Source organism: Patagioenas fasciata, chromosome 7 (genome assembly GCF_037038585.1).
Source record: "Patagioenas fasciata isolate bPatFas1 chromosome 7, bPatFas1.hap1, whole genome shotgun sequence".
In the NCBI taxonomy this organism is placed as follows: Eukaryota; Metazoa; Chordata; class Aves; order Columbiformes; family Columbidae; genus Patagioenas; species Patagioenas fasciata.
This window is the reverse complement of record NC_092526.1, coordinates 39,672,227-39,686,098: the sequence shown is the minus strand read 5'-3', so window position 1 is coordinate 39,686,098 and position 13,872 is coordinate 39,672,227. Positions and strand designations below refer to the sequence as shown.

Genomic DNA, 13,872 nt, shown 5'->3' with positions numbered 1-13,872 from the left:
AGCCTATTAGCCTCTACAATGTCCTATTAGCGCTGCTCTTTTGTAACCTTTAAAATGTGTTTTATGTATTCAGTTGCAGTGCCACGTTATTGTGCTTTTTTCCTGCTCAGTGGGCTGTCTTTCCCTGGGAAGCTTATAGGCCAGCATTGAAACTGGGGGAATACAAGGAGTTGGGGGCACTGGCATTAGGTTTTTCCTTAAAGAGGGAAAACGTCTTCCACCTCTCTTCTCCACTTGAAAACACCACAATATAAAACCCAAGAAAGGCTTCTGGAAGGTGGGGACCAAAGGCTGTGGGCCCAGCTGTCTTGTTCTCCTCGCTGGAGGTATAATGAGGCACTTGTGTCATGGAATCACAGAATAGTTTGGGTTGAAGGGACGTTCAAAGCCCACCCAATGCCACCCCTGCCATGAGCAGGGACGTCTTCACCAGCTCAGGTTGCTCGGTGGCGTTAGACTGGCAGGGAACTGACAGAGGAGCTTGGGAGGCAAACGTTTGTGTAAAGTTCTGCTCCTTTTACTCATCTGCAGCATCTCCAGATCCACGAGCAGCCAAGGGAGCTCTTTGGTCAGGGACAGGCTGAGCTGTGACACTCAGGTCTGGATTTCAAAGGGTGTCCGGGAGGAGGCACCAGCCCGTGCACCTTAGTGAGCTCCCCTTGCAGGCCTGAGCTGGGGAGGTTGCCCAAAAGACAGGGATTTCATGGAAAAATGGGGAGACTACCCTGCTTGGGGCTTCATGTGGGGATGACATTGGTGAAGGAGTGGGTGCTGCAACACTCCAGGCACTGGGGCTACTGAGGAATCATAGGATCGTAGTATCACAGAATTACAGAATCACAGGATCCCAGAATGTGAGGGGTTGGAAGGGACCTGAAAGGCTCATCCAGTGCAATCCCCCCATGGAGCAGGAACACCCAGCTGAGGTTCCACAGGAAGGTGTCCAGGCGGGTTTGAATGTCTGCAGAGAAGGAGACTCCACAGCCTCCCTGGGCAGCCTGGGCCAGGCTCTGCCACCCTCACTGGGAAGAAGTTTCTTCTCAGATTTAAGTATATCTATCTCGTATAATGCTACCAAGAAAAGCAGCGGTGGAGTGATGTTGCCTCTCAGGAGAGGTAAAGCTGAACCGACAGAGTTAGGAAGGGCAACTGCTAATTGCTGCTTCATATGCTCAATATGCAGTTGCTTTTCCACCATGAGTTTGCAGGACTGAAAATACTTTGTTTTGGTGCCGTGGAAATGGTACTGAGGAGTGGTTCTCCTTCTCAGCTGAAAGAAAGAGAGGCTTTCTCTCCCTTTATTCATCTACTACTTCTTGCTGTCCAGGGTAAGCGCAGGTTCATCCCAGAAGTGCCAAAAGGGAAATGTCGTGCAGGGCTAAATGTGGTTTTCCTCAATAGAGGTAGTAGGTTTAAAAGTAATACAGAAAAATCTAAAAAGCATTTTGTACCTCTAGTGCTTCCTCACCCTTCTATTTGTTTGTGGTATTCATGTTCTACCATATAACAGTTTTTAAAATAATCCCCCAAAGTAAATAACATTAACCTTTTTTTTTTTTCTTACCGATTATTGGCTGTTTTTTCAAGCAGAATAGCGGGTTGGAAAATTAAATAAAGACTTCCAAAATAACAAGCCTCAGAAAATGTTATTGAATTTGTGGGTTCATTCTGTTCTCTCTTTCTCTCTCTGCCCCCCACCCATTATTATTTTTTTTTTAAGAAGATCTTTATTAATTTAGTCTAGTAACTTAGTACCTATATTAAATTAATCTAATAAAAGTCAGGGTCCTCACATAATGTTTCCCAAATGTGAAGCAGCATCTGTTACATGAGGCACAGTCTTCTTACAGTAAGATGTAAACCTGATATGTAGAATTACAAGGCATCAAACTGTTTGGTGTGTGTTATTGAAGTCAAATACTCGAGACCAGTCGTGCTGGAGTAAAGTAATGGGCTGCCCTAGCATCTGAAAAATTAAGAACTCAGAGCAAGTTTCGTACATCAAAGCGACGTTCGTCAGTCTGAAGGTCAGCAAATAAACCTTGTAATGTAGCAGTCTTTCTGTTCACACTCACATCCATGTTTCTCCAAATATTTTAATATAGAATCATATAAATATCATATATAATCATGTCGATGTGCAGTCTGTGTACGAAGCCCTCAAGCTGGGGTGGGGTGTTTGGATGATTTATTGTGGGCTGAAATAAGGAAGGAGGGGGAATTCTTTTGTATCGGCACAAACCCGGGATTATGTTCACTCTGTGCTTTCAGTCACTGAATCAGCGATATCCCGATTGTTGTAATGCAGTCTACCTCACAGGGATGTTATGAAGCTTAATTAATTAATGTTTTTAAAGTGCTTTGGGATCCTCTGGTGCAAAGCGCTTCAGAAGCACAGGGGAGGATTACGCTGATTATTTTTCCCATCTATTACCCCAAAGTATCATGGTTGAAATTCAATAGAATAATATGGGCACCCTTAGAATGATGGTCAAAGGCAGTATAATGTTTTTGTAAATTACCATAAGAGCTAGAAAGGGCAGCTCAATAATATAATACGAAATTAATATAATCAGGCTTTTTAATTGCTCCCATTACTTTTTTCCCTCCTTTCTGCTTGAAAAGTCGTTCCCTTTGCTGGATTAACACTAATAACTACAAATTATGCCTTTATGTTTTTACAGTTTGATGATACACCACAGCCAGAACACGGGTTAGAAACACAGGCTGAGTTATTACGGACCGCAGGGTGGTGATTTCCTGCAAACCAATTTATGGATAAATAATTCTATGTGCTTATTACATGGGACAGGCAGGTTTTAATTTCTGTAACAGAGTACAGCTGAACAAAGGAAAATTACATGTTACAGCATCAGGGCAGGGTGCCTCTGAAGGGGATAAACAGATGCAACCAGCATCACAAGAGCTCACCCGTCTCACAGGGGCCGTGTCTATCGTGGCGATGGATAAATGGCTCGGAAGTGAGGGTGTATTGGGTGTTCTGTAGAGGTCTCTGCCTGGAGTCGTAAAAGGAATCAAAAGTGTTTGAGTGGCAACACTAATCCGTGCTGAAAAGGGGCCAATAAGAAAGATGGGGGCAGACTTTAGCAGGGTCTGTTGTGATAGGACAAGGGGTGATGGTTTAAACTAAAGGAGGGAGATTCAGGCTGGACATGAGGAAGGAATTGTTGGCCCTGAGGGTGGTGAGAGCCTGGCCCAGGTTGGCCAGAGAGGTGGTGGATGAACCATCCCTGGAGACATCCCAGGCCAGGCTGGACGGGGCTCTGAGGAACCTGAGCTGGTGAAGATGTCCCTGCTCATGGCAGGGGGGGCACTGGGGGAGCTGGGAAGGTCCCTTCAACCCACACTATTCTGTAATTCCTTGTTAATTCTGCGTTAGCCCGAACCTTGCATTTATTCAGTTCGCATCTTGCTAGGATGAAGTGCCAGGAATGATGCCTGTACTTTGGCTGCATCACTCTTTCAGACGACAGACCCTGTGACAAGTTCTGCTAGATACAGAGATCGGCTATGGTAGAGCTGGTGAAGCCTTCTCTTTGACATATTGTTCTTCTTTGTTATCACTTTCTCCTCCAAAGGAGCTGCATTTAAATGAAACCACATTGAAGGCGCTCTGGTGGGGTGGCAGGTCATTGGCCTCCATGGAACGACAGCAATAAATCACCGTGGTTGTTATGTATGAACCTGATACTCAAGCTCACAGCGGTTTCCTTTGGCAAAACTTGTGGTTTGGCATTCTGGTGGGTAAAGGGAGTTATGCACATTTAAAACTAGGTTACTCTGTCTTTTTTCCCTGTCTGCATTTGGATGAAGCTGGAGCTTAAACTTAATAAAAGGCCTGTCTGGAGAAGGACATGCCATTCAAGAACCAACAGCCAGCGTGGATGGAAAAATCTCTTTTAAAATACATCCGGAAAAAAAAATTATTTTGGGAAAACTGTTTGGTCTGTTCATTGTCTTTAGTTGCCTAACTGGCCCTGGACTTCATTGAACCGTTTCTAGGTGAGTTCTGCTCTAGCATGCGGCCGTTGCTGGAGTGTCTGCAAGCTTTCCAATCTCTTGAAGTTCCCCTTCAGAAAACTCTCACAGGAGAAGAGTCCCAGAGGATCATTGACACAGGAAGCGGAACCAGACTTGTTAACAGAAGAGTTGTGTGCATTCCTGAAAGACGTGCTCTTGGATATCCTGAGTGGTCTCATCTGCTTCACGTTGTCCACACGTCGTTTTGAGAGGGTCTGGAGCTGACAGAGGAGTGACATTCTTGAAGCATTGGTGTATTCGTTAATAATGCAGTGACCTTTGCTCATTCCGCTCCCCACTCCCAAGTCTTGGTCGTGGTGGATAAAAACTCGTTCAGTGATTCTTTGAAGTCCTGAGCTGTACCATCTGGAGTCAGTGAGAGGGACAATAAAACACGTGGCTGTGGAAGCGAGTCATTGCTACCAGGCTGCTCTCATCTTGGCCTGGCTCTTACACTAGAAACGCCCAGTCCTGGATGAGAAGGACATTTGTGAAGGGAAAATTTCAATCTCCTCAGGTTTTACCGAGTCATCATTCAGGGATGTGCAGAGAATATGTTTGTTCAACAAGCCAGAGGTGTCGTCCTTAGTGCAGCAAGTACGGTGTCGGTGCCATGAAATGAGCCCCCTGGGGAGTCTGCGGAGGAGCTGATGGAAACCACAGCTTCTGGCTGTCCTTTGGACCAGCCTAATGCGCTCTGGAACAAAACAAAAAATAAATTACACATAATTAAGGGCAAGTGTAGAGTCTTGCATGTAGGCAGGTTCCAGTATAAGTTGGGAAATGACCTGTTGGAGAGCAGCATGGGGAAAGGGACCTGAGCTGAGGGTCCTGGGGACAGCAGGTTGAGCATGAGCCAGCACTGGGCCCTTGTGACCAGGAAGGCCAATGGTACCTGGGGTGGGTTAGAAGGGGGTGGTCAGTAGGTCAGAGAGGTTCTCCTGCCCCTCTGCTCTGCCCTGGGGAGACCACACCTGGAATATTGTGTCCAGTTGTGGCCCCTCAGTTCCAGAAGGACAGGGAACTGCTGGAGAGAGTCCAGCGCAGCCACCAAGATGCTGAAGGGAGTGGAGCATCTCCCGTGTGAGGAAAGGCTGAGGGAGCTGGGGCTCTGGAGCTGGAGAAGAGGAGACTGAGGGGTGACTCATTCATGGGGATCAATATGGAAAGGGGGAGTGTCAGGAGGATGGAGCCAGGCTCTTCTCGGTGACAACCAGTGACAGGACAAGGGGCAATGGGTGCAAACTGGAACACAGGAGGTTCCACTTAAATATGAGAAGAAACTTGTTCCTGGTGCGGGTGTCAGAGCCTGGCCCAGGCTGCCCAGGGAGGCTGTGGAGTCTCCTTCTCTGCAGACATTCAAACCCGCCTGGACACCTTCCTGTGGAACCTCATCTGGGTGTTCCTGCTCCATGGGGGGATTGCACTGGATGAGCTTTCCAGGTCCCTTCCAACCCCTGACATTCTGGGATGCTGTATTATCACACCGGCTGAAAAAACAGCGTACGTCAGCAGTGCTGTAACTCAGAGTAGAGAACCCACAGCAGGTGTTAACGTGCAGAGGCACCCAGCATCACAGTAACACCTGTGTTTGTCTAAATCCAGCCAAAACAATTTCCTCGCCGCTTGTAGAGGAGGATTAAATAAAACACTCCAAAATCTACCTGACTTCCAGCAGTAGCAGACGTTTCCTGCAAAGCGATTTGCACGGTATTTCCCACGGCGCGCTGTGGTTTTCCTCTCCTGATCTTTTTGAGTTTCGGGACACCTTTGGTGCCTTCAGTGACCCCACGGTCTGTTCGTCCCTGGGCAGCGCTGCCAGGCCCCGTGTTGCAGATGGTTTGTTCTCGGAGCGAATGAAAAATACAGCCTCTTGTAAAATATTACCAATTTAGATGTGACTTATGGGGCACATATGATGCTTATTTTTTCAATTACACGAGAACTTGGCGTGGTTAAACATAGGAAGCCAAGTGTTCTGTGAAGCTGGTATAGATTTTTGGATTTTTAGGTGATTTTGCTTTAAATTATTACATAGCAGAAGGGGGTGAAGGAAGGCAGCAGCTAAACTGTGTTTTCCCAGCATGTATTTCACTCAGTGGACCTTTGATGCTCATTTCATGACTAATATATGCTGTACTATATGCATTTCTTGTTGTCACCAGAGATAACATGAAGTAAACTATCCCCTTAAGAAAAACAGCTTTTCTTGGCAAGGGGAATGTGACTCGAGGAGCCGGCGCTGGAGCCATACGGTGCTGTGAACGAGCGCTGTGTGTTACTGGAGCCGAGTCCAGGCACTATTTATACTGCAGCATATTCAGCACCAGATTGTTCAATCTTAATACTGAAACAGTGCATCATTTAAATGTTTTTGTTCTGTTTATGCCCCATTTCCAAGCGTTGGATATCAAGCAACTTTTTCTGTCATTTGAACAACATCTCCCCCTGTGAAAGCTCTTGAAATACCATCCTGCCTGTACCAGCGTCTTCCAGTGACATTTTGGGCCGCTGAGGATGAACTGGGTCGCGTTGAGTTGCTTTCAGGATATGGTGATAGAACACCTTGCAAGGCAATGTGACAGTGGTAAATGCAAACATTTACAAAAGGAGTTGTACTATTTCCTCCTCAACCTGTGTAGGAATGGGGTAAATATATTCCAATGGGCTTGTGGTCTGTCGTTGTCCCTGTGCAAGAAGCTTCATTTCCGTGTTTCAGAGGTAGGATTTATTTAGTGATCGTGTTTGGGGGAATAAAAGCAGTTGCTGGAGCGCTGAACGGCTTTGCTCTCATGTAAGATGGCACTGTGGCTTCTCTTTGTTTGGTGCCTTCCTGGAAGTTGTTCCTGGGTGTTAGTCATTGGTTTTGGTGTGGGTGGCCCCTCTGCAATTGTCTGAACACAAATAATACCTCTGCACCAAACAGCTCACCAGCCTAGCTTCCCGGCTTTGTGACAAGCTCATCCAGAAGAGGTGACGATCCCTATTAAAGAATGAACAGACGTAGAAATAGAACTTGCAGCGTTCTTCCCCGCCCCCAAAATGCTATTTTGGATCTGCGGTCAGCAGCTTGCAGTTGGGTTTTTTTTTTTGCAAAGAAAAGCAACTGTCTGCATAGTGCCACTTGTAGCTGGGAGCGAACTCATAGTGCAGCGTGGATTTCAGTGCCGTCCATCGCACAGGGAACCCTGCCGCCCTCAGACAGGAGCCATGTGCTGAAATCCCACATGTAGCAATTTTCCTGTGCGTTTACTTATTGGAGGGCTTTGTAGCCTGCAAAATTTGGACTATGGAGTATTTAAAGCTTGTTCTAACTTGGAGAACTAGGCTTTAGTGGGATGATGAAAGCTGTGGAGGGAGGAAGCCTCCTGTGCTTCCTTGGAGTAATTTAGGCGCCAGGAACATGTCAGCAACTCTCTGTTAAGAATTTGGAATCTATTCCTGCTCTTCCTCATTGTTTCCCTCAGGAGTCTGTACAACACATCTTTTTGAGCAAGACTGCAATAAATTGGGTCTCAGGAACAAACAAGCTTATCAAAGGATTTAATAAATGTCTGATAAAATATGAAGTATGATTTTTTTTTGTTGTCTTTTCAGGAATAATCAAGCTCGGGAGGTGGAATCCCCTCCCTCTCAGTTATGTGACTGATGCACCAGATGCGACAGTAGCCGACATGCTACAAGATGTCTATCATGTTGTGACATTGAAAATCCAATTACAAAGGTGGGTGTTTCTGAACATCTGTCTTTTCTCTGGTCTCGGAGCTGCTCCGTCGATTACAGCATTACTACAGAGATTAGCGTGTCCTGGCTTCATTAATATCTGGTCTTTTCATGAAAACAAAAATGAAGAGAAGGCTGATTTTTGGTGCCTGTTCCAAATGATTTTGTGTTTTCTGTGGTAGCAATATGGTAGCAGAGAAGGAAGGGGCAGAAGCTCAGTCAGATAAAGATCTGGGGCCCTTGAAGGCAGACCTGCCCACAACCCCTAATTTCATTGATTACTGAGGCCTTCTTGTCATAAAAAGATACAGTCCTTGCCTTTTCCCAGGGCTGCATTGTAAGAATCGGGGTCTTTTTCTGCCAGTTGCCCTGGTGGGGAGAAGGGAGCTTGTTGGCTTTCCTTTTCTCTCCAGTGGTCTTCCCAGTGCAAAGGCAAGAAGACGAGACAGGGATGTGTGGCTGCGGCTCCATTTGACATTGGAAAATATTTTCCTTCCCTGATTAGAACACAAAAGCTCCTACCGTTTTTACTAGCCCTCTCTTCCCCAACACCCGCTTTTTCTCCCCCTTTCAGTGGAGATGATGGGGACCTGCGTCTGTGTCCTTCGGCAGCAGGTACATACCCTCCAGCCGCTCAGTTTGGTTTGGAGCCGATGCCCTATTGACATTCATGTCCCAAAAAGCAACATTTCTTTCCTGCTACATCTCTGGTGGGGCTCAGGGTTTTCAGTTCCCACTAACAGGCGTTTCCTGGGTTTTATGTGCCGTTGTAATTTCTCAGCTGGAGTGCATAGCTGTAGAAGAGCATCTAGAGCCCATAGCCACTCTAAAACTGGAGTACAGTCACTCATCTCCTCAGCAGAATGAGCTGCCAGGAGTCCATCCAGGCTCTCCTCAAGTCCTGTTGCTGCAGGCTATCAACCCCAGATCAAGGTCTCATTCTTTATCTTCAAAGTACTCAAATGCTTGGGTGCCATGTAAATGAAAGATAGCCCCTGACTTTGAGATAAAGATTGAGATAAAGATGGTCATTGACTACTTGAGCTCCTCAAGCACGGCTGAACTTTCAACTCTGAGGGTAAAGCCGGGCTTAGAGGCAGAAGGCAGAACCATTGCAGGGGCTGATTGAAGAGCGTGCATTATGTTTCTCAGTTTCAGTGACAGGGTTCTCCCAACTTTGTGATGTGCTTCTGGGGTCTGTCCCCATGTACGGCAACACAGCCCATCAGCTTGTTAAATTAACAGAGGCACAAGTCACACCAAGACAAAAGCTTCGCTACATATGCAGCTCTTTAGAAGGAAAGTGAGAATGAACGACATGGGACAGATGTTGGCCATGTGGCTTCGTGGGTTTCTGAAAGGCTCCCGGATACCTCAGTGATGAGGGCAGTGTAAGAAGTGGGATAAAATAAAACTAACAGACTCCTTGTTCCAAGCCTTCCCTCCACACAGCGCAGGCCCTTTCTGTGGAGCGATTTTGTTCGTGACAGTGTGGCGTATCTGTTTATTTTTCTATCCCAGCAGGAGTGTCTTTCTGTCTGGAGAGGATGGCTTTATCCAGCTGTCTCTGGGCCTCGCTTTGCGCAGCGCAGGCCCCAGAGGGAATGGTTATGCGCACATTCAGTATCATAGTAGGATTAGCTGCTATTCCTGCCGTGTGCTGTCATCCTTTTAGTTAAACTGCACATCTTCTGGGAGCCAGGCTTGGTGGGGAGGGGGCAAACACCTCGGTGGGCCGGCTGGGCAGGAAACTCCAACTTTGTGCTGCTGCTCAAAGGTCTGTAGCACTTGTCCGCAAAGAGTAACATCTGTGAAGGTGATGATTCTACCTGCTTTCTGTTTTTAACAGCTGTTCCAAGTTGGAAGACTTGCCAGCAGAGCAGTGGAACCATGCCACAGTTCGCAATGCCTTAAAGGAGCTGCTCAAAGAGATGAATCAGAGCACGCTAGCCAAAGAATGCCCTCTCTCACAGGTCAGTGTTTGGAACCGGCTCAGGGAGAGCCAGCTTTGCCAAATCTAAAGCTCGAATTTGTTCCATAAAGGGTTTAGACCAGACAATCCCATAAATACCAAATCAATTTCTTGTTTTCTTTAGAAAGGAGACATTCTAATTGGCATGAAAAAGAATATCTTGATACCATTTTTTCTTGGTTGCCAGATAGAAATTAGGAATGAATTGGTTGATTTTTGTCCTGCTGTTCAGAGATGTAAGTTCTTCATTTAGAGCTTTATCTGAACCTTTTGCAATAAGACTAATGATGCTCAAATGCAAGGTGTGAGTTGCCTCTTCCTGCTAGCAGAGGTCTGGCTGCCCCGCTAACCCACCCGTAGCTCTCATCATCCTCCACCTCTGAGAAAAACTATGCTGTTTTAACAGTTGTGCCCCAATTTCTAGGAAACAGCAACAAAAAATGTATGTGTAATTGTGTTAAAAAAAAGAACAAAAACTCAGTCTCGTTCTCCACGACTGCTTTACAAACAGCAGTGAAGTCACGTTAAGATACAAGTTATCATGAGTTGTATTTGTACCTTGGATTGTCATAACAAGAGATTCATGAAAAAGCCGCGGGACTTGCCTTAGTGACTACAGGAGCAGCAGAGGCGCTGGGTATGCACAGAGCACAAGTGCCTCAAATACACAAGTATTTTTCTTTTCACGCAATTTAAGTGTAATTTCTTTAAATAGAATTATCTGCGGAATCTGGTCACCTAATGATGATTGCAGCATATGGTTGTCTCTGTCCAGGTTTCTTCAATATCCAGGATAACTAAACTATGCATCATTGGAGAGGCAGAATCCATTTCTTCTCTGGGTCTTCTTCCTCCCGCTTCAGTTTCTAAGTCTATCAGGTGGAAATGCTGCACTTGGTTTACTCCTTCTGGAGCCTTAGTCTGAAATACATTTACAGAATTACTGATGGCAGTGAAAGTCCATGCCTGAGTATTTATTTAGTGGACAAAGCCAAAAAGGAGATCATTCTGTAGAAAACTGAGCTTGCTTAGTTTTAAGCACAGGTGTAAGTGACCTTGAGTAGTGACCAACCCTTGAACTGGGACCGCAAGAATGCAGCGTATCATAGTAGTGTTGTTATTGCCATAAAACCTTGCAGTCTCTTTTGTTTTGGCTCACGGAACGCAAAAGATACAACGGAAGGTTGTACAGGAGCTGTCTGTTACCATCATCTGAATACGCCTCTAATACAATTCCTTCTCCCAAATCAGTTTTAAAAAAAATATCGTGCCAAATGTGAAATGTCATTACAACCCCCTTGTGGTTAATATATTATTGGCAGCAGCAAATTGCAGAGCGGTCTCTTAGGAGCCCAAGTGCGGAGTAAATAAATGCTGCTGGTTATTAATGTGTGTGCGGTGCCTGGAGAGCAGAGGCCGGGGCAGGAGCTCCCGCTCCACCACTTCCCCCAGCTTCCGGGCAGCCCACGGGGGCTTCTGATTGCCGCTAATGCCAAACAGAATCATTCACTTGGATTTGAAATTGTGCTGGTTGTTTTGTCTGCTAGGTGTGTGATGCGGCTGCGGCTCAACTCCCCTTAGCATACGGCTCCTTCTCAAACAAATCAGTCCCGGTTAACCAAGCAGGAGGGAATGTGTGGCAGGGAGAAATCCGATTATTTCAGCATTTCCATCTTTGCATAGAGACCTCTGTCTTTCCTGTGAGTTGTAGAACCCATTTCAGCACAGCCCATGACTTTGGTCAGGGTTTCTTGGGATGTCAGCACATCCCATATTTTCCACACCCTGCGCTGGATTTTCATCGTGTGGCTATTTCTTAGCTCCTGGACTAAGTAGTTTTCATTCCACATGGCCACGATGATATCTGCTACTTCATATTATCTGTTCCTTCTCTAAGGATTTTCCCAGGAATAATATGCATCATTTAGAAACCCCCAATTAGTCTTTTTTTTCCCCACTCTTCTTGTGACTGGATCTTTCCTTTCATATCAAGGTTCCTAGCAGAAGTACCCCTAGGATTCCTTTCCATTTAATAGCGAGGTGTGCAGTCCGAAAGTTGTCCTGGTTCCTTCCCCTGCTCTCCCATCGAGCAGCTCAACAGAATCTCTCCTGGGATTTTTCACCAGTGGTTGATTCACTATTTGATTTTATGATTTAGTTTAAGCCTTGCTTTCTCAAATAAAGGTTAATGGGTTTGTATATTGGGTGATATTTAGTAGCCCTGAGATTTCAGTGATGTTGATTTACTGTAGAACTGGAGGATTTGGGAGGGATAAAGGGGAAAAACTGAATTGTTATGTAGACAGAGCTATGCAATTTCCCCACCCTTCCTTAGTGATTGGAAATTTAACTAAATCTAAAAGAAAAAGCAACTTATCTCAGGGCAACTTTGTTCAAAGCCCTTCCCAGTCAGGCTTTCGGAATAACTATTGCTCGTCAAAGTGACCTGAGCAAGGCAGGATTTATGGGGAGGGAGTTGCTGCTGACTGCCACAATGCTAGGTTTATGTCTCAAAATATTGATTTTAATTAGAAAATTGAATCTCAGTTTTAGAAATTGAAGCTGCCACTTAAAAAGGCTCTTACTTCATAGCCCGCAGTGCACCAGAGCAGCCTTCGAGTGGGAAACTTAGAGCGAAAAGACAGCAGAGAATGGGGAATTACCTGTTGGAGACTGAAACTGAGCTGCGCCACCCAGGTCCCTTTAAGTCTCTCTGTTTTGCTCATGTTTTTTAAGCCCCTAAACTGCAGAGTTCAGGAGCAGCTGGAGTCCCGTGAGACCGCAGTGAGCTGGGTAGGGGGCTGAACAAAGCTGCAAGAGGAAAGAGATGGGTTTTGTTTTAAAGCGCTGCCAAAATTTGGAAGCCAATGCGTGAGCTTTTCCCAGATACCCCAAATCCCATTTTGCACAAGAGCTGGTGCGCCAGAGCTCAAACCTTTGGGAAACAGCTCTTTTGGGCTGCGAGATCATCCTCCCTCCCTCATCTCTGGGCAAAAAGCTCCCAAAACAGGCCAGAGCTTTTTTCTGCACTTTGAGGTGAGTAAAGAAGGGGGGCAGAGGGAAAATGGGATTTCTGGAGAAGGTGTGTTGGCTCCCATGCGTTAGCAGGGTAAGACCTTGCTGGGAATGATTTGACCTTGGAAGCATCCCAGGTATAAACTATCATTTTTATGAGTATCAGGTGGTGCAAAATAGTTCTACCCCTCTCTACTTGGAGTGACTCTGCAAGAGTAGAGAGAGCTCGTGGTTAAACAAGTGACATTTCAGTTTTGCTGAGCTTTTTTGTAGGTTTTGGCAGTTCTGTGTTGTAGTATCCGTAGTTCTGCTCGCTCTGAATGGCACTGTTAATTTCTGGTTTAGCTGATTTTTCACACAAAGGCTAATCACATGTTTCTATAAATTATATTAATTTAACTTATTCGCCTAACCGTTGTTCTGCAGCGAGTGGCACGGATGTTCTCGGTTCTTGGCCGCGCGGTCTGGCTGGTTTGGAAGCAGCACAGAGCCGTCTGAACAGCATTGTTTGGGTTCTGCGTGCTGGAGCATCTCATCTTACCTTTAGGATCTGGTTCCTAAATCACGCCTGTTCTCAGCCAGGTGCAGCGAGCGTGTGTTCCCCAGCACGGCAACCAAAGTTTAGATCTTGTAGTATCACAGGTACCAAATAAAGTAGAGCTGACCCCCCGGCCTGCGCTGCAGGTCTCAGTCTGGGCTTGTCCTGCACTTTTCTTGCGTTATTATGCAAAATAATAATTATGATTTTCTAATTTTAATTACAACTGAGAATCTAGAGTGGAGAATAAACCCCATTTTGTGTGCTCATCAGACACTTCTTTTGGTTTTAAAGTCGCAAACGGATGATGATTGTGCATCGCATGTCAGTCGCTTTCCCTGGAAAAGATTTCTGATTGTGCAAGATATTTTAAAACACTTTTTCTCTTTCTTTCTGTACTTCCAGAGCATGATTTCATCCATTGTAAATAGCACATACTATGCCAATGTGTCAGCAACCAAGTGCCAGGAGTTTGGGAGATGGTACAAAAAGTACAAGAAGATTAAAGGTAAATTGATTTTTTGTGACTTTCCAAGTTCTTGAACTTCTGCTGACAGTTTGAGATTATTTGCTTTAAGTAAAA

General features: G+C 45.6%; 1 protein-coding gene across 3 annotated transcripts in view; it reads left to right on the top strand.

The window, feature by feature from the left end:
- SATB2 (SATB homeobox 2) overlaps positions 1-13,872 on the top strand; it is a 176,358-nt gene that overhangs the window by 107,050 nt on the left and 55,436 nt on the right. For all 3 annotated transcript variants that reach the window (XR_011740134.1, XM_065840845.2, XM_065840846.2), the window contains 3 exons: positions 7,639-7,765; positions 9,614-9,737; positions 13,695-13,797. Coding sequence is in view for 2 of the 3 variants with exons in the window: in XM_065840845.2 (XP_065696917.1) it covers positions 7,639-7,765; positions 9,614-9,737; positions 13,695-13,797 (354 nt within the window). In the remaining variant the exon portion in view is untranslated. The remainder of the gene's footprint in view (positions 1-7,638; positions 7,766-9,613; positions 9,738-13,694; positions 13,798-13,872) is intronic.